The sequence below is a fragment of the Rhinatrema bivittatum genome, chromosome 8 (genome assembly GCF_901001135.1).
Source record: "Rhinatrema bivittatum chromosome 8, aRhiBiv1.1, whole genome shotgun sequence".
Classification (NCBI taxonomy): Eukaryota; Metazoa; Chordata; class Amphibia; order Gymnophiona; family Rhinatrematidae; genus Rhinatrema; species Rhinatrema bivittatum.
In genome coordinates this window covers 135,936,837-135,963,989 of record NC_042622.1, presented here as the reverse complement: position 1 = coordinate 135,963,989, position 27,153 = coordinate 135,936,837, and the positions used below count along the sequence as shown (strand labels likewise).

Sequence of the window (27,153 nt, the reverse complement as noted above, 5' to 3'; positions counted from 1 at the left end):
GGGGGGGTGGGCCTGGGCCGCAACACCGGTGGGCAAAAGCTTTAGGGGGGGGTGTAGGCGCGGCGGCGTTTAATTCGCTATATATATATATATATATATATATATATATATATATATATATATATATATATATATCTGACTGCCCAGGCTCAGGCTCAATGCACACATGACCAAAAGAAAACAGCCCCCACAAACGATCATTATATATATAATATATGCCTGGCTGCCCAGGCGCAGGCTGAGGCTCAATGCGCAGGGGAGGAAAATCTCGCGGCGGCGGCGGGGGGGCCGAGAGCCACGCGGGCAGCGATGCCGCAGCGAAACGGTGCCGGGCGGGGCTCCAGGCGAGCATGGGCCGCAACGGGATATATTGATGGGGCCGTGGCGGGGAGGGGGGCAGAAACAGGGGCGCAGAGGGAAACCTGGAGTCGGGGCAGGAGCTGGGCGCGGCGGGACCGGAGGGGCGATGTTTGAAGATGGCGCGGGGAGATTCTCGGGGGGGGGCCGGGGAGGAAGTTCGGCGCGGCGAGATTTTCAGCGAGGGGTGCCGGGGAGGCAGGTCGGCACGGCGGAAATTGCGGGGGGGGGGGGGGCCGGAGAGGCAGGCTGGAGCGGCGATATTTGTGGGGGGGGGGAGGGGGGGCAGGCCGGCGCGGCGAATATTTGCAGGAGGGGAGGGAAAGGGGGGCTCTAGCGAGGGAGGGCAGGCCACGGGGTGAGGGAAGCATGGCCGGCCGGCTCCGGGAAGGGGCCTGGCCAGGGGCAGGGCAGCGAGATAGAGCGGCCGCATGGCTCAGGGGATGCCGACGGGTTCTGGGGCAGCAGCGGGGGGGGGGGGCTGGCGGGCCGGGGGGGGGCGGATCGGAGCGGAGGAATTTGCGGGGGGGGGGGCTGGCCCCATGGGAGGGGGGAGGAAGGCCAGCCGGCTCCCAGAAAGGGCCAGGCTGGAAGGCAGGGCAGAGGGATTCGGAGGCCGCATGGCTCGGGGGATGCTGCATTGGGGAAGGAGGTGGGCCTGCCAGGAATAATTATATTGAAAGGGGGGGGGGGGGGGGAAGAAAAGAGGGAAGGAAAAGGGGGAGAAACGGAGCAGGGCATATCGACTGCGGAAAGCATGCACAGCTTTCCTGGTAACTCTGCGAGCAAAGTTTTCAGCACTGGTAGTTCGCTTGGAAGCTGCAATCAGAGTATCCTCTGTCTCTGCTTCTCCTGCGCTGGACTCGATCTCGTATCCTATGCCGCTGCTTCTTCTGCACTGGACTCGGTTTCGGTGGATCGGAGTGAGGATTTCTTCTGCCTGCTTCTCTGTACTGGGATCGCCACGAGGAGCTCTGCTTCCTCTTCCCTGTAGCTTAGTTGCTATCGATTCCAGGCTGCAAATGTGCTCCCCCCACCCCGACCAGTGTTGCCAGGTTTTCATGAAAGAGCAAGCACTTTTCCCCAAAAAAACAAGCCCAAAAAAAGCCCAAAACACATGAGATGGAAACTTTTTATTTTTTATAGCATTTAACGCCCTCGCATACTCATTTCCCTCTCCCCACCCCCCTCCGAGCACATCTCTGGCCCCCACACACTCATTCCCCCCTCCCTAACCCCTCCGAGCACATCTCTGGCCCCCACACACTCATTCCCCCCTCCCTAACCCCTCCGAGCACATCTCTGGCCCCCACACACTCATTCCCCCCTCCCTAACCCCTCCGAGCACATCTCTGGCCCCCACACACTCATTCCCCCCTCCCTAACCCCTCCGAGCACATCTCTGGCCCCCACACTCTCATTCCCCCCTCCAAGCACATCTCTGGCACTCACATACTCATTCCCCTCACCCCACCCCCCTCCAAGCACATCTCTGGCCCCCACACTCTCATTCCCCCCTCCCTAACCTCTCCGAGCACATCTCTGGCCCCCACACTCTCATTCCCCCCTCCCTAACCTCTCCGAGCACATCTCTGACCCCCCACACTCTCATTCCCCCCTCCCTAACCTCTCCGAGCACATCTCTGGCCCCCACACTCTCATTCCCCCCTCCCTAACCTCTCCGAGCACATCTCTGGCCCCCACACTCTCATTCCCCCCTCCCTAACCTCTCCGAGCACATCTCTGGCCCCCACACTCTCATTCCCCCCTCCCTAACCTCTCCGAGCACATCTCTGGCCCCCACACTCTCATTCCTCCCTCCCTAACCCCTCCGAGCACATCTCTGGCCCCCACACTCTCATTCCTCCCTCCCTAACCCCTCCGAGCACATCTCTGGCCCCCACACTCTCATTCCCCTCTCCCTAACCTCTCCGAGCACATCTCTGGCCCCCACACTCTCAGTCCCCTCTCCCCCTTCCCCTCCGAGCACATCTCTGGCCCCCACACTCTCATTCCCCCCTCCCCAGCCCCCACACTCTCATTCCCCCCTCCCTAACCTCTCCGAGCACATCTCTGGCCCCCAAACACTCTCATTCCCCCCTCCCTAACCTCTCCGAGCACATCTCTGGCCCCCACACTCTCATTCCCCCCTCCCTAACCTCTCCGAGCACATCTCTGGCCCCCACACTCTCATTCCTCCCTCCCTAACCCCTCCGAGCACATCTCTGGCCCCCACACTCTCATTCCCCCCTCCCTAACCTCTCCGAGCACATCTCTGGCCCCCACACTCTCAGTCCCCTCTCCCCCTTCCCCTCCGAGCACATCTCTGGCCCCCACACTCTCATTCTCCTCTCCCCCTTCCCCTCCGAGCACATCTCTGGCCCCCACACTCTCATTCCCCCCTCCCCAGCCCCCACACTCTCATTCCCCCCTCCCCAGCCCCCACACTCTCATTCCCCCCTCCCAACATACTAATTCCTCCCCTCCTGATACCTGGCTGTAGCTGCACACTCTGGATTCCTTTGCTGTTGCGCTCCAATGCTGTGCTGCTGGCCTTCCCGTTCCGCCCACGTGCGATGCTGTGCTGGCTGAGTCTGCCCACAAAATGTGCTCCTGACGTCTGCATCAACAAGGCTTGCATTCTGCTCTGATTGGCTTACTGCTGCAATATAGGGATAGGGTGCGCCTGCTATGGACAGGCTTCATCGCAGCAGCAGATCACTGTAACATGAATCAGAGCACAAGTCCCGCCCAACAAGCCCAAAAAACCGTGACTGGCAGAAAAAATAGCCCAATTAAAAGCAACCCACGAATGACTACAAAAAGAAGCCCAATCTCGAGGTAAATAAGCGAGGTTGGCAACACTGCCCTACCTGTATGTACCTGAGCTCCGAGATGCCGCCTTCTTTGTCTCATGCTCAGGTTTGAACTGGCCCCACTAATCCTATTGTCCGCCCATCCCCCACCTAGCCCAGCGCCCCTGGGCTGTGCCTCCCCCCCCCCTCCTCCTTGGCTACAGCACGTCTGCCCAGTTATACGGCCCTTGCCTCAAGAGGCAGGGCCTCCTTTAAATTTAGAGATGGAGAATGGCGAGTTAAAACTTAAAAGGAAATTGTAAAATGAGACTGTAGATGACAGTCTTGCATTGTAAGTATTTTTCTTCTTAAACTTCACTTTTTTTTTTTGTTTTGTTTTTGCTGCCTCCTATTATTATGACTCCTTTTTATAGTGCTGCTACCTATACGCAATGTTGTAGTACTACCTCACCCCAGGTCAGCTGAAGAGGTTTAACCAGGCCTAGTTTTGTCCCATTACATCGATGGATTTGTAGTTCTGAATTTTCCCATTGATTTCCCTAAGAAAATTAGAACTACAATGCCATACATGCAGTGGGGCAAAACCTGGAGTGAGGTGGCAATTTTACTTTTGTACTCTTTACTGTCCTGATGCAAGCACATATCCAAAGCTCCAGATGGCATTCCTTGATATCCCCACTGCTCTGTACCCCTTACCCAGCCCTGCTAGCCTCTGTCGATCCATGGCATCAGTCCATATTAGATAACTACTTCACTTCTGCACTTCTCCTTTTGGCTGTATGGTAGTTCCCTTCGGGGGGGGGAACCCCCCACCCCCCATTCCTTGCCACTCAGGTACTTCTCTGTTCCAGTCCAACCATGGCTCCACCCCACTTCTTTTCAGCCTCAGGCCTCTCCCCTTGAGGGGGAGAGCCCCTCCAGGTTCCCACCCTCTTTGGAGGGTCCCTGTGCCTCTCAGGCTGGGTACACCAGACAATTACATATATGGGGGAGGAAAGGGCAAAAACCTGTCCAAACCTATCTCCTTTATACTGCCCACTTTCTAGAGTCCACTACTTTCTTCCTGGTTCAAATGGTGGATTTTTGTACTTGGTCATTACATTGAACTTTGTTAACTTTTATGATTGTATCAACTGTTATTGTTCTTTTTGAAATGTAATCAAGATCTTTTTAGTTTTTAAAATTGTAGCTACAGCTTCTTTGTTGACCTTTGTTTCAATGGATCTGCTAAAGTGATGTGGGGGGATCCTAAAAGTTCCAAGTATTTGTTTTTGGTTATGCGCATATATAACCTTATAGAGAAATCATTTGCATTAAAACAACTCAAAACAAGCCGGCTTTACGCTCTTCACGTCTTCTGTCCCCGTCCCCTGCTGCATAGTCCCACCTCCTTGTTCTGCAATGTGCCGAGGGCGGGGCTTGGAAGGCGAAACGCCCAGGAACAACACCGAGCATGGAACTGGGACCTTTTCACATCCTCCTGCACGGAGACCACCGGTATCTATGCTACAGTAGCAGAGAGGGCTCCAGCTTCAATGTTTTGTAAGTACAAGCAAACCTTTCACTGTTTTAAATCACCATCGCTTGGCCAAAAAAAAAACACATTACGGCTGCTGGGGGAATATTGATATTTACAAGTGCAAAATGTTGGTTTATCTTTGCAGATGTTACATATTAAATCAATCTCTCATACTGCGCTTAATCTGGTTATTCTGGTAACCAAAACACTATTTTCAAAAGGGGTCAATGTCCACAGGGTTTCTAAAATACATTCTTGTCCTTGATCAGGGTTCAGCACAAAATCCTCCACGGTCCCAGGGTTTAGGAGAAAGCGGAGGGTGGTGGTATAGAGGTGCAGGCCCCCCCCGGTTATAACCTAAAAGCAGCTGTAGCTGCTGCCGCCGCCAACGGCCCCTTCCTGGTTCAGGAAGCCGGGGATGTCCTTGATCTCAGGCTTCCTGTGGCAGAGAAGCAGCAGCTGCCTCTTGTGGACGGGAAGGCTGCGCGCTCCCTTTTCATTACCTTTTCCGTGTCTGCCTTGAAGTGTAGAGCTTTAAATTTAGAGATGGAGAATGGCGAGTTAAAACTTAAAAGGAAATTGTAAAATGAGACTGTAGATGACAGTCTTGCATTGCAAGTATTTTTCTTCTTAAACTTCACTTTTTTTTTTGTTTTGTTTTTGCTGCCTCCTATTATTATGACTCCTTTTTATAGTGCTGCTACCTATACCCAATGTTGTAGTACTACCTCACCCCAGGTCAGCTGAAGAGGTTTAACCAGGCCTAGTTTTGTCCCATTACATCGATGGATTTGTAGTTCTGAATTTTCCCATTGATTTCCCTAAGAAAATCAGAACTACAATGCCATACATGCAGTGAGGCAAAACCTGGGGTGAGGTGGCAATTTTACTTTTGTACTCTTTACTGTCCTGGTGCAAGCACATATCCAAAGCTCCAGATGGCATTCCTTGATATCCCCACTGCTCTGTACCCGTTACCCAGCCCTGCTAGCCTCTGTCGATCCATGGCATCAGCCCATATTATACAAGTTTTTGACTTTTGTAATCTTCTACAGAACTATGTGGAGTGCGTAAAATTCTCCATTGGAAAGCTGGATCAAGATTTAGAGTAAAAAAAAAAAATCTAAATATTTCTTTACTCTCTTTGATCTTTCAGATTTGTTCTAATTCAGTAAATTGCCATTAAGAATTTAGGATCTGTCCCTTGTACATAAGTAATGCAGGAGATGACCAGATAAAGGGTAATTGGCACATCCAATCTTCCCAGTTAATTTTGTTAGTGTTTGGAAGGGATCTAGAAGCAGTTGCTGCAGGCATTGTTCTGTACTTTATTTTGACACCAGCTAGTAGCTATTGCATTTTCAGCAACCCTATCTTGAATGTCTTCCTCTGATTATTTTACTATTCAGGGTTCATGTATTTCTATTCCCTGGCTTAAGGCTCTCAAGGATATGATAGCACAAGTGTACTGCTTTCTCGATGGCTCTTCTGCTTTTTTTAGTGTTAATATAGAAATGCTTTACTTAGTTTTTATAATATGATTAAGAGAAGTGTGATGCAATTTGAGAGAAACCTATTTGCATTAAAAAAAAAAAAATTCGGCTTCTGCGTCATGCCTTTTATGTCTCTTGCATTTGTGTGTTTTCAGAAGGTACGGTCTTCTAAGGATTCCTGTGCTGCCATCTCAGCATGGCCTGGCCAGACCGTGGTACCCAAGCTGACTTTTTATAGATTTGAAAACAAGTTGACTATGTTAATAAACATGAAATCTTTTTAAGCAGTGTCATAGAAGTCACTATACTGCATAGCAATAAAGTGCCATAGCAGAACAAATGTAAATTCTTTGTCAGCAGCATTAAAATAAAGATTGAGTTAGATATTTAAATGATTTAGCTGTATAAGTTGAATTTTATATTATACTAAGAATTTACTGTGAAACTGATTTATATTGTTTTGTACACCGCTTAGCTCGGATTGGTCATAGGCAGTAAATAAATGCTTTTAAATAAATATAAAATAATCTACCATCTGTAGCTCATATTAAGGGATCGGTGTAAAAGCTTTCAGGCCGATTTATAGTAAAGTGCGCTCAGATGAGCGCACTGTTTTACCCATGGTCGGACACGCGTTTTGGAAGCACATCCACTACCCCTTATACAATAAGGGGTTTAGCGCATCCAAAATATCATGGCAATATTAAGTCGGAGGAACCAAAAGTTAAAAAAAGTGCCAACAGGTCAGGTTAGGCAAACGGATGCTCAGTGTTATGAGCGTCTACTTTCCTAACCCGTGGCTGTGCACAGGTTAGGAAAACAGATGCTCGTAAAATTGAGCATCCGTTTTCCAAACCCACTGACAACCATCCATCCTGGGCTTCTGCTGCTAAGGAGGTGTTAGGGGTGTGCTATTGCCCCTAACGCTTCCTTTTCAGCGCGATCCCTCATTTAAATATGGTATTGCGTGCCCAGGAGAGGTGGCTGGGTGCGCGTTAGGAAAGCGGGCGCTCAGCACTGAGCACTCGTGTTCCCGCGCACTTTAAAGTATCGGCCTGTTTGCAGGATATCAGCTTGGTAGGCACTACTACTTCGAGAGGGGGGTCTATGCTACTAAGCTGTAGTTCTGTACATTTCGGTGTAAGGTTTATTTTCCCTGTAGTTTGTTTCTGGGCGCCATGCAGCTGGCTGGCCTCCAGGCCCTTTTGCCCTGTTAATCCTGTTGGGGAGCTGCAGTGGGAGCGTGTGACTTCCTGAGATGTTCTGGACGGGCATGGCTCTTCCACCAGTGGGAGTGCGGTGATGGGGTCAGGAGGTATTTATCTCTTGGTGCATCATAATCTCCCCACCCGATACCATAGAGAAAATAACTTTCAGTTGGCTACTTGAAAACAGGAGGTTGGGAGGGAGCTCAGTCATCCAGTTTATCCTCAGGCAGGATCCACTGTAGACAGATAAGTTCTTTAAAAAGTCCAGTGTCAGAGATTCTGCCATCTCCCCAAGTAAATATTCCAGTGCTTATTTACCTTTTACAGTTAAGAAGTTGTCCCTAATTATGTGCTACAATAGCATCTGCTGCAATTTAATCCCATGGCTTTTACCTGTTTAAAAAGATGTTTCTGCATCTTGCTATTTTAAAGATAAATGGGGTTGTTGTTTTTAAATGGCAGTCACCATACCTCTATGTATCAGAGGTAGAAGGTGGGAGCCTCCTGTGGGTACCCACACTATTCCAAAATACTGCTTTTCTGTAGTTCCTCTGACTTAATAATATTAAGTCAGAGAAAACGAAAAAAAGGATAACCATAAAAAAAATAAAATAAAAAAACATGCTCAATTAACGAGCATCCATTTTCTTGACCCGCTGACAGCCACCTTTCCTGGGTGTCCGATGCTGAGGAGGCATTAGGGACGCATAATTTTCCCTAGTGCCTCCTTTTTACCGCAGCGGATGATTTTAAATATTAAATCAGGTGCCTGGGAGAGTTGGATTGGCACGCATTAAGAAAGCGCGCGCTCAATCATGAGCGCCCATTTAACACGCACCAATATTGCAACAGCCTGCATGAATGGTGGCTTTTCTGTGCACCGCGCTAAAAGGCTTTTCTTCATTTCTGGTTCAGCTCTGTGCTTTGTTCTTCAGCGTAACAGATGCCAGCGAGATGTGGAGCACCGACTTCACGGAAGAGAAGCTGGAAGAATATGTAAGTGGGGGTTGGAGGGTTTGGTTTTTTTTCTTTTTAATATTGAGGTTTGGTATTCAAATCCCTCAAATCAGCGTCCTCTCCGTTGCATGTCAACTTTTCAACCTGCATAACTTGTAAAGAATATTTTGTTAGAGAGATGATATGAGCATAGGCAGCAGCTTGAGCACCCTCAATTGTCCAGTGAAGGGCAATTTGCATTGAGTTTAGCATCCTTAATCATCTTGAAAAGTTGGCTGCTATGGCTCTGAGGATCCGGGTGGTTGAAAAGAGGAATTTTTACAAAGGGTTGACCCAATGTTATGCACTTTAGAACAGGGATTCCCATACCTGTTCTGGGGACCCCACAGCCAGTTGGGTTTTCAGGATATCCTCAATGAATATGCATGAGATAAATTTGCATCCCATGGAGACTTGTTATATGCAGACTTATCACATGCATATTCATGGTGGGATCCCCTGGACAGGTTTGGGAAGCCTGCTTTAGAGGTTCTTTTGCCTTGTGTTCTTGTTTTTTTAATTAAATAAGTTAAGGTCTTGTTCATAGGTTCTGAGTGTTAAATGGTGCTCGATGGGATGGGTTGATCTTGTCCTTAAATGTGCTTGGATTTGCTGCTGCCCACACAAGAAGTGAAAGTAAAAGATGCGAAAGTGAGCCGGTCTCTGTTCACAGCTTTGAAATCCCAGCTAAACTTACTTTCTGGCTGTGGTGTGACCGAAAAAGAATTTGTTTTGACAGGATATTTATCATGGCTGGGGCCCAATCTCTGTCATTTTGGACTGCATTGAGATCACCAATGCCTATGCATTAGGCTACCACCCTGTGATCTTTAAATGGTGATTTAAGGCATCATACGTATGAGATGAAATATTTCAGCATTTAATGAAATTATATTTATGAATTGCCTTTATGGTGCTGCTGACCAAGGTGAATTATAGATCACCTGATAGGAAGGCTACCTGTTAACGGATCATTTAATAATATCTGTAATAGTGATAATATAGAGGTCCCTATTCAGAAGCGTGAGGAGCAGTAATTTACCTGCCTAAGTTCTGGTGAGAGATTCAGAGAGGCTTACCTGGATAAGTCTGCCACTGACTACACTCGCCTGAAGTTACCCGGGTGATTTTTGCTGACCAGACTTACTGAGTGAGCTTATCTGGGTTGCGGTCAATATTTGTTAAACTTAAGCCTGGAATGCCCTGCCCTCTTCTCTTTGCCTGGCTACATTTTACCCAGGTAAAACTTAGCCTGTGAGAGGAATGTTCAGTTACAGGTTTTTGTACGGGTGACTGACAAATCCCTTTTGAATATGGACCTCTTGATAACAAACAGCTAGACAAAGTATCATAAAGTCTACCTTAAAATGGCTCCATGGGACGAATCTGAAAAACTTCTCAGTTTTATCTTTCAGATCTACTAAACAATTTTATTAAAGAATTACATCTATACAGCCTCCTCCCCTCCCTACACCCCCAAGACATGTAATCCTTTTTCTAGCTGATAATTAATTGGGAGTAATTTCTGTAAGTGTGGTGCTGTGGTAAAGAAGGACTGAGTTCTGTGTCCGTACTTATTGGGTATCCTGTACAGAAAAGATGCATAATGAGGCCACCTGAGAGGAAGTCAGAGCCTAGCAGGTCAAGGGTAGAATCTTAAATCTTAAAGAAGTCACTCGCAAAAACACTGTCTCACTGGGAAACATGCCTCCAAAATATCAAACAACTTCTCACAAGCCTCAACCTGGTACTTAATTCATCCAAAACGGAACTACTACTCATCACACCAGAGAACAGCTCTTTCACCCCCACTCATACAGCCATACCAAAAACTACACAAGTGAGAGACCTAGGAGTTCTAATTGACAATCGCCTGAACCTGAAAGCCAACATCAACAAAACCACCAGAGACTGCTTTTATAAACTCCAAGTGCTGAAAAGAATAAGACCTCTGTTCCACACCCATGACTTTAGGACGATTCTACAATCAATCATCTTCGCAAAGCTGGACTATTGTAACACCATCTTGCTTGGTCTCCCCTCATCATACACCAAACCACTGCAAATGGTTCAAAATGCCTCTGCCCGTATACTCACTAACACTAGGAGAAGAGACCATATAACCCCCATCCTAATGGGCCTCCACTGGCTACCCATCCACTTCAGAATAATCTACAAGGCCATCCTCACCATATACAAAAACATCCATCAACTTGCCCCAATTGACCTTCTTTTCCCCCTCCGACTACACACCTCAACAAGACCGACAAGAGATGCTTACAAAGGATCACTTCAAGTACCCCCAGCCAAAACTACTAGACACATTACACTAAGAAATCGGGCCTTCTCCACAGCCGGTCCAACCCTATGGAACTCCATCCCCCCAGACCTTAGAATGGAACCCAGCCTCTCAACCTTCAAGAAAAGACTCAAGACCTGGCTGTTCTTGCAGGCCTTTCCTAACTCCAATACTATCTAACTCCTAACAATCAATACACTTCACCAGCAACATCATTATTAGTTACCTCTTACAATGTAATTATATGTAATTATCTGGTCTTCCTTTTCCTTCTTACTCCAAGTTCTATTTTTCCTTGTTAAATGTAACTGCTTTTTCCGCACCATTTGTTCAAGTTTAAGTTTATTTTGCACTCCTGTTTCATGTGAACCAGCATGATGGGACTATTGTCTTGAATGTTGGTATATAAAAAAACTTAAATAAATAAATAAAAAATAAATTAAATCTACTGCACGCCATCGCTGCCAGACAGTGCAGTTTGTGTAATAAAGGAGAAACTTTCTTCCTCTGGAATCTGCCCATGATAATCGTGGCTACTGCGTTCTGTATGGTTTGCAGCCTGTGCAGGTGTTTACTAGGCAAACCCACGAACACAGTAACCTATTTCAGACATTACCAACACTTGCATGATCGTCTTGAGATTAGTCCGAGCTGGCACACCAGATGCAGCTTGAGGGAGGCATTCTTGCGATCTCTTGGCTATGTGGTTCACAAGTAAAGCTGAGATCCGGTATAGCACCTAGGTTACATGCTTGCTTGAAAATTCACAAACCACACAGTCAATCATTAGCATCCCCTTTAGCATCGGAATCAATAATCAGTCTACCCATAATACCTCATATTTTGCCTCATTCATTTTATTCTGAATCATACAGTTGGCAATGGCTTCCAAACAGTAACTTGCTCTGCATATCATTTCAATGGTTCTAACAAGTGAATGTCATCTTCTTAAATAAAATAACTGAGGCCAAACCTGAATATTTGTTACCAAAACTTGTGTACAGAGCCAGAGAATGCCTGTGGCTATTATGGCCTTGGACATAGGCATCATAGCTCTACCTATGTTTGTGAATTCTTCCCCATTCCCACTTGCACCTTGCTCCCACATCCCTGGTGATAGGGTTGACAACATTGCTAGGTTGGCAGGACCTCAGCAACAGAAACTGCATGGCCACCAGGGCCTTGAATGCTGGAGCAGGGCATCCTGTGCTTCTGGAAGGAGCAGGAGTTCAGATCAGGGTTGACCCCTGTGGACCAAAGTTGTCCTGTCAGCCATGGGGACTGAAGGAGGAGATTGATGCTGCTGCCCTTCCCCCCCTCCCCCCCCCCCCCCACGCTTTGAGAAAGGAGAAAATTTTGACAGAGAGTGAGAGTGTGTAAGAGCACATGTATGCATATGAGAGAGGGAAAAACACAACAGATCTTCCCAGTAATCCACAACAATCTCAGGATGACCGCAATCAAGTTCCAAGATATGGAGAGCGGTGAATTTTTTTTTTTAACATGAGTTTTTAATTATTCAATGTTCTGTTCATCAGGTGTGTTGAAAAATTTTATTGTTATTGGTATGGTTTTACAATTATTGATTTATATTTCTTGATTGTATTGTTTTTGTTTTCTGAGAGATGGTAATGTTTCTGTTGTTGCACTGCATGCAGTGTGTGGCTTGTTGCGGTGTCCTATTTAGTTTTTGCCTACACATATCTGTTTATACTTTATGGTCTCTTTATTCTGTATTTGAGAGTCTGCCTGTGTGACAGAGGTGACGTATTCTGCCAACATGTAGTTTCTGTGTAAAGATCTATAGCAGCCTGGTTTGTCCTGTTCTCTCAATAAGAAGTTTATTGGTGTTTTAGGGCCTGGTGTCACATTTTTGGGACCAAGGTCATACTTGTATCTACTTACAGATTATAATAGTAATAGTGTTATGTTGTAAAGAAAAAAAGAACATTTAACAGAGTATTCTAGCTCAATTTTTCCCAACTTTTTCAAGCTTGAGGCACAAATATATTGTGTAGTTCACCAGCCACCACAGAAGCAGACAGTCCAGACATGAGGAGGACTTATATAACCAAAAAAAGATCTAGGGAAGCATGGAAAGTTTCACCAGTCTCTCTTCCAAATTTTAAAACAAAGGAAGAGGGATCGAAGATGCACATGAATCAAAAGGAGAAGGGAGAAATCAGTGTGATGCAGACAGATGCTGCTAGTTACCTTGGCTGCTGCATGTGACTGACAGAGCACCTCCACTGCTGCTGCTCAACACTCAAGAGTGAGTGACATCCAGTGCTCAGTGCATGCTCTCCCCCATCTCACTCCACCCGGCAGTCAGACATGGCTGGTGTCCCTTTTTGTTGCAAGGTGCTAAGCATCAGGCAGTGATGACTTTTCCATGGCATACCTGATCAGGCCTGATGGCACATGGGTTGGGAAACACTGTTCTAGCTCATGGTGCCATATATTGTGCACAGGGTGAGGGTGCATTTTTTCACTTTGCCATAGGTGCCAAATAAGCCTTGGTTTTGTGTGTGTGTGTACATATAGATATAAATATCTTTCTCTCTCTCTTATATTTATATGTATATATCTACATCTTTATCTGTCTATATAACTTGGCATGGGAGGTAACTTTAAAGGCTAGAAGGCAGCAGTGCTAGCTAGAGTTAAATAAAATATAGTGGTATTGAAGAAAAAAACCTATAATAGCAAGAAGTCAAGAAATGGGCAGGTCCTCATGGTGAGCAATCCAACTAGTGCTGGGCGTTTGGAAGCCACTTCATGTCCCTCTAGTTTCACCCTGATCCCTGGTCTGCTTTAGGTTGCATGTTACTGCTAAGGAGAGGGCAATTTGTCCAAACCTTGCTGTTTTGTTTTGTTTTTTCCACCCAATTACCAATTTGCTAAACCTACTGGTGAAATTTTTTAAAAGCAATTTCAAATGAATAAAAAGCCCCTTAGCCATGTTAATCAGCCGCCTTAAAATTGCTCTCCCTCAGTGTGCTTAAAAGTGTGCATATTGTGGAACAGCGCGTGCACTGTTAACCATGTTGAGAGGAGGCGTTCCCAGGGCTTGTTTAGGTCCGGGGAGGAAAAGCATGCGGGCAGATGGCATGTTGCATCTTTGCACAGCTTTCCCAGGAAAAAGCAAGTGCAGGCGATCACATGTACTTTGTATCCATGGCAAGGGGATTTTTTGCTTTGAAAATTGGTGCAAAGTTGTGGGTAGGTTACCCACACTACATTATGAATATTTCTATTTAATGAACACCTTGGTTGTTACATCTGTTCTAGAAACACAAGAGTGGGATGAGCGCCTCGGAGAATTACAGTGAAAAGATCAGGTAAGCTCTGTGCAGAAGGAACCACAGGCAGGTTGCTCCTCAGATTAGCCAAGTATCTGCTTCAAGCCTGTTTCAGGCACCATCTCCAAAGCAGAAGCAGGCATTTTTATTGAAAGTAATTCATTGTTGGAGTGTATTACTTCAAATGCTTGTCTGATAGACAAAAGTGCCCCAGAATCGGTAATACCACCCTGTAAACCTCTTCAGAGAAGGTGTTCCTCTCCCAAAACACCACACCCCGCCCCCCACCCTTTCTCTGCCTCTACTGTGTATGTTCACCCTGAGACCTGGCTGTGTATTTTCAGCAACATTATGAGTGTTTGCTCTTAAGATGCGGCACTGAAGTATTGTGATTAATTGCCAGAGCCATGCTAAGACAAAACTGGAATAGAATGTACCCTCAGATGGGCAAATTTTAGGGGTGTGTGCTAGAAAATGTTTTGTTTTTGTTTATTTAGAATGAACATTTTTTTTTTTCAAAGAGAGTAACATGAAAAAATTAATTAAGCACTTATACATAGTCACACTCTCGGACACTGACCGTGTCCTCAAGGGGGCAAAACCATATCAAACCACTCTACACCAGTAGCCTTACAATGGAACCTCAACGTGGTGCTTCGGGCCCTGGCAGAGCCTTTCAAGCCAATAAGGCAGGCATCTTTAAAGGATATCTCCATGAAGGCAGCCTTTTTGGTAGCCATCTGCTTGACTAGACAGATTTCAGAGATACAAGCTCTATCCTTCAGAGACCTGTACCTGACACTTATGGCGGATTCAGTTGCCTTCTGACTGGTTCCCTCCTTTCTTCACAAAGTGATGTCCCCATTTCACTTCTAGCCTTTAGGGACAGATTGGCAGGAGGCAATCACCTCTGCATATATCCTCAATGGAAAATGGGTACTGGCAGGGCTCTGGGCGCATTTGACCGGAGTTCAGATTAGCGTCATGGGTGGAGGTCTCTTTGGACCCAGAAGAAATTTGCAAGTCTTCATTACATTCGTTTACTAAGCATTATAGACTGGACATGTTGGCGAATGCTGATTCATCCTTTGGTACAGGTGACCTAATGGTGGCATTCCTGAGGAATTAACTGTTTTGGTAATTCCCTGAAGTAATAAATAATCTAGCAGAATATAGAGAGGTGAAATGTAATCTTACTTGATCATTTGCTTTCCTTGACTCCTGCTAGACCAGTTCAGACACCCACCCAGGAAGAGGGTACAGCTATGAATTAATGCAAGTTCAGTTTATATACTACTTTATTTCTCTATCCAAAGAAGGAATAAAAGCTCCAGACTTCATCCTTGTCTTTCAAAAAACACAAAGTATAATATGCAAGGCATAGAAGTTGCTATATTTTTGTTATGGAACCACCCGGAGAGAATCGGGGCATGCCTCTCTCTGGAACAGGCTTGGTTTTGTCTTTTTTTTTTAAATCTCAAATCCTTGTAAGGTAGTTGTCCCTTTCTTGTGCAATTGTCTGAAGTGACAACTCCCTTTGTAGCTGGTTGTCACGAGGGAGAAAAAGTGGTGTGTTCTGTCTCCAGCAGTTGAGGAGGAGGGAAATCCGTGAAGTAAGGACAGGTATAGCAGGACTCAAGGAAAGGAAATGATCAGGTAAGAATAAATACCACCTTTTTGTTTTTCTTTGGTTTCATTGTGAAAATAAAATTTCCTTCATAGTTTCAAACCAAATCACATGCCTACTAAATTTTATTTTGGGAAAAACCTATAATCGTCCAGTCAATCTTGTGGCTATATTAACCATTAGGGCACTTTAAATGTAACAATTGCTTTCTTCTGTTCTTTCTGTTCTTTTGCAATCCTTATACAATCAATTATAATTCCTTCCAATCTTTAATATTGGTGGTCTAGCTTCTCCTAGATCTTTGTTTTCTTTGTCCATCCACAGCTCCCTGCAGGAAGGAGATAGTAAGGGCCGTCTTGTTACATGTCCAAACTACATCTTTCTTTTTGTGTTTTCAAGCAAGGATTTATAACTACTGGTTTTTTTCCTGATTTGATCTTTCCTAAAACCCTTTTGTTCTGTGTGCAGAACATGTAGAAGGTCTTCCAAAGCAACTTATTTCAAAAGTTTCAAATAAATAACCTACCCAGAACTAAGCATGCCTTGTTCAGTAGCCTCAATCAGTTTTTGTTAGAGGTGTGCATGGAAAAAATTGTTACATTTATTTTTTTTGTTTTATTTATCATATTTTTGGTTGTTGTAGCATGCACTATATTTTTGCAAATAGCGCATGCTAAAATGGTATAGGGGCACACAATTTCGTCTTGCCTCGGTTTGGATGGTGTATGGGAACACAAAACAGGAAGCTTTTGTTGGTGTTTCCATATCATTTCACAATTAACTCTTTATTGTTGTCAAATCAAATTTACACAAAAATCAATAAGAACACTGACTTAATGAACATAGAATCCCCCCCCCAACACAAGTCATGATTATACTCAGGTGCTGTAATCTCTTAGTACATAATATGACACACTTTGGCACATTAAGACATCAAAACCAGAAGTAAGCATTTCAAGGAGTGAACATTCGGGAAATATCATAACATAAGAACATGCCATACTGGGTCAGACCAAGGGTCCATCAAGCCCAGCATCCTGTTTCCAACAGTGGCCAATCCAGGCCAAATGAACCTGGCAAGTACCCAAAAACTAAGTCTATTCCATGTTACTGTTGCTAGTAATAGCAGTGGCTATTTTCTAAATCAACTTAATAGCAGGTAATGGACTTCTCCTCCAAGAACTTATCCAATCCTTTTTTAAACCCAGCTACACTAACTGCACTAACCACATCCCCTGGCAACAAGTTCCAGAGTTTAATTGTGCGTTGAGTGAAAAATAACTTTTCTCCAATTAGTTTTAGATGTGCCACATGCTAACTTCATGGAGTGCCCCCGAAAGAGTAAATAACTGATTCACATTTACTCGTTCTAGACCTCTCATGATCTTAAAGACCTCTATCATATCCCCCCTCAGCCGTCTCTTCTCCAAGCTGAACAGTTCTAACCTCTTTAGTCTTTCCTCATAGGGGAGCTGTTCCATCCCCTTTATCATTTTGGTCACCCTTCTCTGTACCTTCTCCATCGCAACTGGAGGAATCTATTGCAAATATCACTAGGATTAAATAATATATCCTCAGGTGTGATATGTATATTATACAGGAACATCGGTATATAAAAATAAAAAATAAATAAATAAACAAATTATAAAATAAATAAATAAATGGATTATCATCCTTAATTTTTAACACATGATTTTGTGAGGAAACCTATTTTAATTTATTGGCCAATAATTTCCCTGCCTTGTTGCCCCCTTCAAAATAGTCTTGTTTAATCAAATTAAGAGAGTGAGCAAGTTTAGACACTTCGAGACTCTTCAAGTCCTTGCATGCCTTAATTAACTTTAACAGAATGCGAGGTGATCCACCGATAGTGAGTGAATAGTATGCCTCAAAGCATCACTCTCTTTGTCCCTCTGCTTTTTTTTAACATAAGATGCTCTAGAAATTAGTAAGCCCTGAACATAAGCCTTAAAACAATTCCAGATGACAACAGACGAAACATCCCCATTGTCATTACGAGCAAAAAGATCCTTAATGTCTTTAGCTAGAGAAAAATTAAAATCCTGATCTAGCAACAAGGACTAATTTAAGTGCAGGATTTTATGTCCCTTATCAGAGTTGGTAAAAACAATGTTCATCCAAATAGGAGCATGATCTGACCATACTATTGCTTCTATACCTGTAGCAGTCACATTATTCACATCTCTAATTTTCTGTCTCCCTGCTTGCAGTATAGACCCTGATCGGTGACCTCAAATGTCTTTTGCCCTGTTGCACCTCTCACACTTATTGTAATATTGGTGCCTTGTATGCCAAAGATTCTTAGGGCCTTATTCAATAAAGATTTTATTCTCTAGGCACAGAATGGACAAAAATCTGTCTTATTTAAGTATAAACCCTGCACAAGAGGTGATGGCTGCTGTGGTGAGCCCACTCTAATAGAAGCACTGTGTTTTTGCGTATATATTGCTATCATCCCTCATAATGCCACAAAATGTTTTTTTTTTCCAGAATAGCAGCATTTCCGGTTCATGACTCTCTCTTTTAATTCCTTAGCTAAGCTCGTATCTAACTCATTCCCAACATATCTTAAATCATTAGGTTTTTGTATTGGTTAGTTTTTTGGGTTTTTTTTATTGTGGTTATGTCCACTGTGCAAAAACCTTCCTGTCCCCTTTTCCCTTGGGTCTCTTACCCGTGAGAGACCCAAGGAGAGAGCAGAACTTGGATGTATCAAAGGAACGGCACTGAGGGTTGGCCCTGAAGAGCACTTTTTCTGGCCCCATCCCTTACCCCTTCCAAGGCTGCTGAGGGATTCCCATGTCACCTGGCCCATACCATCTGGAAATGAGGGGTTATAAAAACTCATTCCACTTCTCCTTTATTCATGCTGTATCCATGTGATGCTTGCATGAAATAGCGGTGAAGCTAAGAAGGGCGCAATTTCAAATACACTAAACAATTTCTCCTCGCTACTTTGACATTTCTTTGTGTATTTCACATGCCATTGGTGATTTCTGCTGTATTGAGCCCCTCTTGATCAGAATCCCAGAGTTTATAAGTGAGATTATTATCTTGGTATCTAATCTCCTTTAGAGAAGCCTTGGGGCGTAGTCCAACTAGTTTGGTGCTGCAGGACAGCCGGGTGATCCTGAAGATCAAGGACGACTCCTGGAACTCAACCTTTGACCTGTACAAGTTACCCCTCTCTGAAAGCAGGGTGCGGCTCCAAACTCTGATGTTTGACCTGGTGGATCAAGTCACTAACTTGGAGAAACGTCTCAAAGGTATCTGGGTCCTTGAAAACAAGGAGGAAGGGAGTAAATGAGCCCAACCATGGAATTACTGGGGCTAAAGCAGATTGAGATCTGTGACCTCTGTAATCTTAGCTGGGACAGCCACTGCTTTTACTCCATTGTGGAATCCTCACTTTTATAATATTATATTATATCATCACCATACTCTACTGTGTCATATTGATTCTCTTGTTTATATTACCGCTCATATTTATGTACCGTCACATTCATGCAAATAGGCTTATTTACTTACTCTGCTGCACTATCACTTTAATTGTGTTAAATGTAAATATTGCATTGTTTAACCTCTCCCCTCTTCCAGTTCCAAGTTAATTTTCCCTGTTATATTGTAACTTTCTCACACCTTTTAATTGATTCTCTGTATTTAAAGTTCAAATTTGTATTGGAAATATTTATTACGTTACGCTATACTTTGCACACATTGTTATTTGTAAACCGGGTTGATGTGATCCCTATCATGAAACTCGGTATAACAAAAATAATAAATAAATAAATAAATAAATAAATAAATAAATAAAATATATTCTATCTATCCAAGTAGTTCAGGGCAGATTAAAGGTTTAAAACATACAGGGGTAGATTTTCAAAGGGTTACGCGCGTAACCCCCGAAAACCTACCCCTGCCCCTCCCCCTGTGTGCGACGAGCCTATCTTGCATAGGCTCGGCGGCGCGTGTAAGTCCCGGGGCTTGAAAAAATGGGCGTGCCGGGGGTGGGGCTGGGGGCAGGGAGCCGGCCCGGGGGAGTTCCAGGGGCGGGTCTGAGGCCTCCGGAACAGCCACCAGGCCGGGGAATGGAGAGCCGGCAGGCGTAACTTCTTCTACAAAGGTCGGGGGGGGGGGGGGGGGGGTTTAGTTAGGTCTGGGGGTGGGTTAGATAAGGGAAGGGAAGGTGCGGGGGGGGGGGGGGGGGGGCGGCGGAAGGAAAGTTCCCTCCGAGGCTGCTCAGATTTCGGAGGGAACGGAGGACGGCTGCTTGGCTCAGCGCGCACAAGTTGCACAATTGTGCACCCCCTTGAGCGCGCTGACCCTGGATTTTATAACATGCGCGCGCATGTTATAAAATCGAGCGTAGATTTGTTTGCGCCGGGTTGCGCGAACAAATCTACGCCCGTGCGCATATTATAGAATCTGGCCCACAATAACCATATGATATACATGTCATGTACATAAAAAAATATTGTTTAAAAGAACAATACTTAACCGATAAGCTCAAAGGCAAAAGAAAAGTAGAAATCTTTAAGCTGCTGATTTGAGTCAAAACATTGCAGGTTCAGATCCAGAATACTGAAGAATGGCGTGGTCAGTACTTGTCTACTTGTATCCCTGGTCTTTGTACTTTTTGTAAGAGTAAACAACTGATTTGTGTTTTTGTTCTACTCCACACACTTTCTCTCTCTCACATACACCAGTCACACCCCTACCATTCTCTTTCTCAAACTAGTTACACCCCCCCAGCAGTCTTTCTTTCTTTCTTTCTCTCTCTCTCACCTGTTTCTCTAAGCAAGTCCTCCATATCATCCCTAGATCTCTCTGATTCTCAAATCGCCTTCATCTCTCTCTGCTTTTTAACCCTCAGTCTCACTCCTTGAGGTTCTGAGCCAGTCCATGCGATTGGCAGAATGCAGGGCCAGCAATGTACACTGCAAAGATGTTGAAAGAGCCTCTCGTGCATTCACCACCCACTCGTGCTCCCTCCTCTGCTCGCAGTACCAGCTTCCGCTGAGCCTGTGGTTTCTTCTGACAGGGTTAGAAGGAGAATGACATTCCCCTGTCCCCCTCTTCCACCCAGTTTAAAACCTGTGGCACTGTGTTGAGCCTGGACGTGTGTTGAGAAATGTCTTATGTCTTCCTGTCTAGCTGCGGATGGTGCTGATGCTTCCTGCAGTCCTGGGAAGAACTCTCTGAGCAGCCAGAGGCTTCTGATACCAGGTACCTGGTTTCTACTATGCCCACGTTCTGCTCTCCCTCCTGCTCTAATCCTCAGCTTCTCTAGTGAATTAAGACATAGAAGTCACACATGCCAAATCATCCAGAGCATGTTACTGTAATGCAGAGGAATTGCATGTTTTTCTATCAAGGTGCTGGCACATTCCACCCTGAGTTGGTGCTTCATAGTAAAAAGCCGAGTGTTTGAGTGGCTGAAAATTCAGCTGGGTTAGTGTTCAGATGTATAATGTACTTCTGTCTCCCATGGCAAGAATCTGTAGAACCGATTAAAATAGTGGCAGCAGAATATGGTGGGAGAAAAAATGATGGGGCGGAGATGACTGATGTTCACTGCCACTTACCTGGCTAAGTGGTGGCGGCTGAATATCTGATCGGACCAAGCGGCTACTGCATAGCCGGCTAAGTGGTGGGTGGGATGAGGGCATAACAGGGAGGAGCTACTTATCCACCTAACTAAGGGGGGGGGGGGGGGGAAATAATACATTACCGCATCATGCTTTGAATATTTAAATTTGAAATTAAAATAAAACAGGGAGGAGTTTGGGCAGGGTTTTGAATAAGGAGGGACCGGTAGCACTGCGGGTGATGATGTTTCACACACTGGAAATAACTACAGCTTTACTGCTGGCGCTACGGGCGCTCAGCGTGGCTGTAACTGCGGCATGCGATACCGCACCACCACGATGGGGTCGGCTGTACACTTTCTTCCCCTGCCCCTTTTTTGGCCACAGGTGAACATTCCACTATATTTTATAGTGGAATGATGAATCTAGGCCTTTGCCAGATAAATGCTGATATTAGGACTTTATCCAGCCAAGTTAGCAGATCCAACTTATCTGGCTATCGAACAGGTCTAAAGTTAACTGGATAAACTTATCGGGCTCAATTTTTAAACTTACCCAGATATATTCAGTGGTGTGGCTGTGCTGCTGAATATCCCGGCTAAATTAGCTGGATAAGTTTATCTGGCTTTTAGAGTTTTAAGATACTTTATTTAGCACTGAAAGAAAAGGAATCATTCATCGCCCTATTTTTCTGTCCTGGTTTATTTTGGAGGAGATGTTTCTTAGTCTTTGAAAGCGCTTCCTCAGCCGCTCCCAGTTATTAAATCTAATTCAATCAAGGTGCTGGTGTACTGATCCCCATGGAGGTATCACACTGATCCATGCCAGGCCTGAATGTAGTGTGGACAGGGGATGATCGGTGCACACCCTTTTTTGGGATGAAATTGTCAAAATCTCAGAGAGCATCTGGATAGTAGCTTGGTGCCATGCTTAATCTTTAAACTTTAGATTTATTATTCTGTAGTCATTATGCTTTTTAATTTTTGTTTTTGAATTTATTGTAACTGACTTTTTTTTAATTGTTCACTTTGAATGGCCAAATGACCAGAAAAATTGTATATGAATAGGTAAACATGAACATCAGAAATAAAGCCATAATGGGAGCCATGGTAAGAGTGCTGAGCAATGGGTGGGTAAGCATTTTGAGCAGCATAGGGTGTGTCTGCTGCTTTTGATGATCTTGGAACAAACCACAGATCACTAAGATTTCCCCATTCTTGGCCCTGCAGTTTCCTCCTGCTTCTTTAGGCTTCCAGCTCAGTCAGCACTGGTCCCTATTGGGCTATGGTGCCATGGGCCTTCGTGTGCACTCCCAACTCACTTAATCCACTCATTTCAGTCTTTGGCCCGGGGCTATGCATCAGGGCTCCTCCCAGAACCCCGCATTCATGGGCCCTCAACCCGGTCCATAAGAGTCATTGTTGCATGATGACTGGGACTCCTCTGCCCTCCCTCTCCCCAGGGTCTGTGAACGCTGCCTCCACAACATTTTCAGCCCTGGCCTGGGGAATGGAAGATCTGACCTGGGAGTTGAATCTGGGTCCCTCTGACAGATCACAGCAAGCTACTAGGCCAGCCCATCCCTGACTTTCTGATGTCTGTGGCCTCATGAATGAAGCAAGTGTGTGATGTTTTGGGAAAGCTGTTACATCACAGTGGGACTGGCTCACTAGTGCTGGCACACTGCAGTGCTGCTATTCCGCCCTTCACCAGGAACCTGTTCCCAGATACACAGGAGTTGCGCAGGTGATCCAGCAGTCGAAAAGAGGTGCTCAGCTACCCTTGTCTTTAGAGCCTGCATCCCAGTGCTTTGTTGGATGCCTAGTCCTATATCTTCCATTTTGAAATCTGCACCACAGGTGCTAGCGTGCTTCAGCAAGGTGATGTCAGAAAGCCAAGACTGGGCTAAAGTCTCCCTTCAGAAATGCCCCTACATTAGTTGCTGTGTCATGTGGATTATCATAATCCTCTAATCCTCCTTAATTTAGAATAGGTATAAAGTTCTTGCACCCAGCCTATGAAGTTCTATGAGGTTCCCCCAGTGCAGCTCAAAAAACCCCAAAATAAAACTCTTGGATTAAAAAGGAAGGTGAACCAAGAAGAAGAGCAGAATTGGGAGGGCTGAAGCTAAGAAAGTTTGACAGAAAACTCTTTCTTCATAACTCCACAAATGCTGGTTCTAGGCCTTTAGTTAAGCAAGAAAACCTAGGGTTGGAAAAGCTGTCCTGTGTGGAGAGGGAAACTCTGACTTTACACCTCTTGCTCCAGCTGTTTGGCCTTTTTTTGGTGGCAATGCTGCTCACTACTGTGTGGAGGGCCTGGATTCTTTTCCTGGGCCAAGGCATAGCTGGCTGGGGGGGCTGCAGTGGCAGCATTCGCAGCCCAGGGGAAAGGGATTCCAGACTCTGCACAATGGTGACATCTAGTGGCCAGATTTGGGACTCATGATTGCAAGGTTCTGGAAGAAGCCCTGGTGCCTGGCCCCTGGCTGAGCACTGTCACTGTGATGATTAGATTAACATCTGTTAGGAGAGAATATAAAATAGAGAAATCTCCAGGTAATTGTTAATGAAGGCTCATGGTTCTGATTGAGATGGAGATACAAAGTTGCAGGAGGAAGCTACTGGGTAAAAAAAACAACAGTTTTTCTCTACAGGCAAAAATGCAAACTGAAAGTTGTTGCATACGTGTCCATGTCTGCTGCTTTCCAGCACAGATGGCGATAGATGTCCCTTTACAGATGTGTGTTTTTCCCCCTCCTCCCCCTCTCCTGCAGGGTCTTTTAATTTCATCTATGTCCACTACTTTATTTTTTATTTTTTTCTCAGCTTTGGATTTCAGAAAAATCAGCAGAGGAGGGTCAGCTAAAGTCAGCAAGAGAATCCCAGGGGAGTCCCTAATTAACCCTGGCTTCAAAAGGTAAAGGTCTAAGCCCCAATCCTCTGAGAGGGAAATGACAATTTTTCTGCTGATGCTGAAGACCCTAGAGCTTCCCATGAACTCTGTACTGCCAGGAGGAAGCCTCTACTGATGATTTTATACAACTAGTCATACTTTCATGCTTCAGGCATATAACATTAGAGACTGGACAAGGTAAGAGAGGTCGTGTGCAGACTTCTTCCACCCAGCTCTACCAATGCATCTCAGTACCGCACTCTGCTATTCCAGTACTGACACCACAACTCAGTCCTGCCCTGTGGCACCCTCTGCTTGCCCTACTGGAATCTTCGCATGAACGGTCTTCTGTCAGCACCGCCCCCACCTCATCAGTTTGAGACTCCAATCTTCATATCTGTTAGAATGTTTGGGAACTGCTGAGGGCCCTGAGGGAGGGCAAAGTCCTTATGGTGAGTGTTATAAGACACAGAAATTCTGATTGAAAATGTGGGTGGTACCTGGGATCTCTAGCCAAGAAAACACAGGCCAGATCAAACATAATAAAATAAAACACATTCCAGTGTGCTAAACAGCAGCAGTGCCATGCCAGACTACTCAGGGGCAGAAAATCCTCACTGTGTTGCTGTCTCCTTCACTCTATGTTGGTATTCAGCGGGAGAAGTACTGCTGGAGTGATGTGCTTCCCGCGAGGCTGCTCTCTCATTAGTGCTGGTAGTTTTTGAGCAGCCACAGCTCTGAGAACCTGGACACTGAGATCTGGAAAGGGGTGTTGACCCAGATTCCAGGCCCAATCTAAAGCACCGCTTCTCAACCGGTGTGTCGCCAAACACCGGCAGGTGTGTCGCGTCTCCCGGTGTCCCTCTACCCCGTTGTACTATCCTTCTCCCTTTTTCCAGCCCCTGCGGGCCAATTGGAAGCCTCGTTTCTTCCTACCCCCACTGCCCAATGGGAAGCGTCCTTCATTCTGCTTGCCCCCCGCACAGGCCAGTCAGAAGCCTCCTCCCTTCTACCTGCCAGTGGGAGTAGGAAGAAGGGAGGAAGCCTTTGATTGGTCGGTGAGGCAGGCATCGCATAGCCCGGAGGTGGGGTGGGAGGAATGGCAGTATCGAGCCCCAACGAAGCAAGGCCGCCAAGGGAGCTCATCCCCGTGGCGGTGAAGAGGAAATCTGACCCAGACGGAGGCCACCACGGGAGCCCATCCCCGTGACGGCAAAAAAAGGCAGCCCGCTGGAGTAAAGCCACGGCAGAACTGGAGCCCATCCCTGCAGTGAAGGAAGAAGTTTTTGGTGAGGGTTTGTGGGTGTGGGTGTGAATGAGTGCCTGGGTGAGAGCTTGTGTGTCTGTGTGTGAATGAGTGCCTGGGTGAGAGCTGGTGTGTCTGTGTGTGAATGGGTGAGAGCTGGTGTGTCTGTGTGTGAATGAGTGCCTGGGTGAGAGCTTGTGTGTCTGTGTGTGAATGGGTGAGAGCTGGTGTGTCTGTGTGTGAATGAGTGCCTGGGTGAGAGCTTGTGTGTCTGTGTGTGAATGAGTGCCTGGGTGAGAGCTGGTGTGTCTGTGTGTGAATGGGTGAGAGCTGGTGTGTCTGTGTGTGAATGAGTGCCTGGGTGAGAGCTTGTGTGTCTGTGTGTGAATGGGTGAGAGCTGGTGTGTCTGTGTGTGAATGAGTGCCTGGGTGAGAGCTTGTGTGTCTGTGTGTGAATGAGTGCCTGGGTGAGAGCTGGTGTGTCTGTGTGTGAATGAGTGCCTGGGTGAGAGCTGGTGTGTCTGTGTGTGAATGGGTGCTTGCGTGAGAGCTTGTGTGTGGATGTGAATGGAAGCCTGGGTGAGAGCTTGTGTGTGTGGATGTCAATGGCAACCTGGGTGAGAGCTTGTGGGTGTGAATCAGTGCCTGGGAGGAGGCAGATAAATTATGGCACTCTGGCACACTCCAAGGAAAAATGAAATACAGTTATCTGTATTGCAGATCTAGTATGAGTAAGAAAGACAAAAGGAAGGAAGTGTCCGGCAAGGAAGTGCAACCTTTATAAGGTTTTGTCAGTATAATTGCTATGTAATCTCAAAATTAGTCTCTTTAACCAAAAACATTCACTCTTTGTATATGATTTGGGTTCCTAGTTTGACTACTATTTGCCTTTGTTGGATCTAACGATGAACAGTGTGACCTTTCAGATGGTTTTTGGCAGTATTTCCTCCAGGGGATGGGGGAAGAGGAATGGGAGGGGTGAGGAGTTATGTCATCGCGAAACGAAATATCTCAGGTTCTGCAAAGCTATTAAGATGTGGCTTTTTAATCAGGCTTTTAGTGACTCATCCCTTGTTGCATGAGGATATGAATTATGTTTGGTTGGGCTAAGCTAGTTCGTTGAAGCCTCTAGTTTTGATTTTTAGTGTTTGACCCTGTGTTAGTGTTTTTCTGTTTTATTGGGTTTCTGTTTAATTATTGCTATTTTATTTGCTTATGATTTTGGTTTTTTTGTGTTAAACATGTTTATTGATTTTTCCCATCAGAGAGACCATAAACAGTACTACTTATACAAAGCAGTGCAATAAACAGGTCAACAGTTACAGTCTCTTGAATGAATGAAAAAGACAATTTGAAGAAAATTGCAGCGAGACAATACATTAGTCAATAAGCAGTTGAATGAGTCTCTTTGATGCATTAATCCCACCCTCCCCCCATGTTCCCAGGCATTCTATGGTAGAAATTGTAGACAGGTACATATAGTGAATGGCAAACCTCTGTCACATATTATAATAGACAAGAGAGGGCATAGAAACACAAAAATTAAATGAAACATACCAGCAAGGTCCAGAGTCCTCTCTTGGGGGGGCAACATTTGACACTAAATTTACCCAGAGAACCTATTCGAAAGGGATGCAGCACTGAAACATGTCTAGGGATCAAGTCGGAGTTTCATCACAAATTGAAGATTGTATTTCTGGGTAAAGGAGATAGCGAGTCAATGTAATCCTGCCAAACCCTGAAGTGTTCTATTTTGGAGTCTGAAGTGAATTTGGCTGTCGTATTT

The 27,153-nt window shown here is 45.4% G+C and overlaps 1 protein-coding gene across 3 annotated transcripts in view; it reads left to right on the top strand.

The window, feature by feature from the left end:
• The window catches only part of PAXX (PAXX non-homologous end joining factor), a 40,195-nt gene that overhangs the window by 6,572 nt on the left and 6,470 nt on the right, over nucleotides 1-27,153 (top strand). Inside the window, exons 1-7 of one of the 3 annotated variants that reach the window (XM_029612196.1) lie at nucleotides 3,319-3,504; nucleotides 4,555-4,715; nucleotides 8,329-8,389; nucleotides 13,980-14,029; nucleotides 18,714-18,904; nucleotides 20,793-20,864; nucleotides 24,055-24,145. In XM_029612196.1, coding sequence (XP_029468056.1) covers nucleotides 4,627-4,715; nucleotides 8,329-8,389; nucleotides 13,980-14,029; nucleotides 18,714-18,904; nucleotides 20,793-20,864; nucleotides 24,055-24,145 — 554 coding nt within the window. In that variant the 5' untranslated portion in view covers nucleotides 3,319-3,504; nucleotides 4,555-4,626. Of the gene's footprint in view, nucleotides 1-3,318; nucleotides 3,505-4,554; nucleotides 4,716-8,308; nucleotides 8,390-13,979; nucleotides 14,030-18,713; nucleotides 18,905-20,792; nucleotides 20,865-24,054; nucleotides 24,146-27,153 lie in introns of those variants that run through there. The other 2 variants (XM_029612195.1, XM_029612197.1) reach the window with 2 other exon arrangements.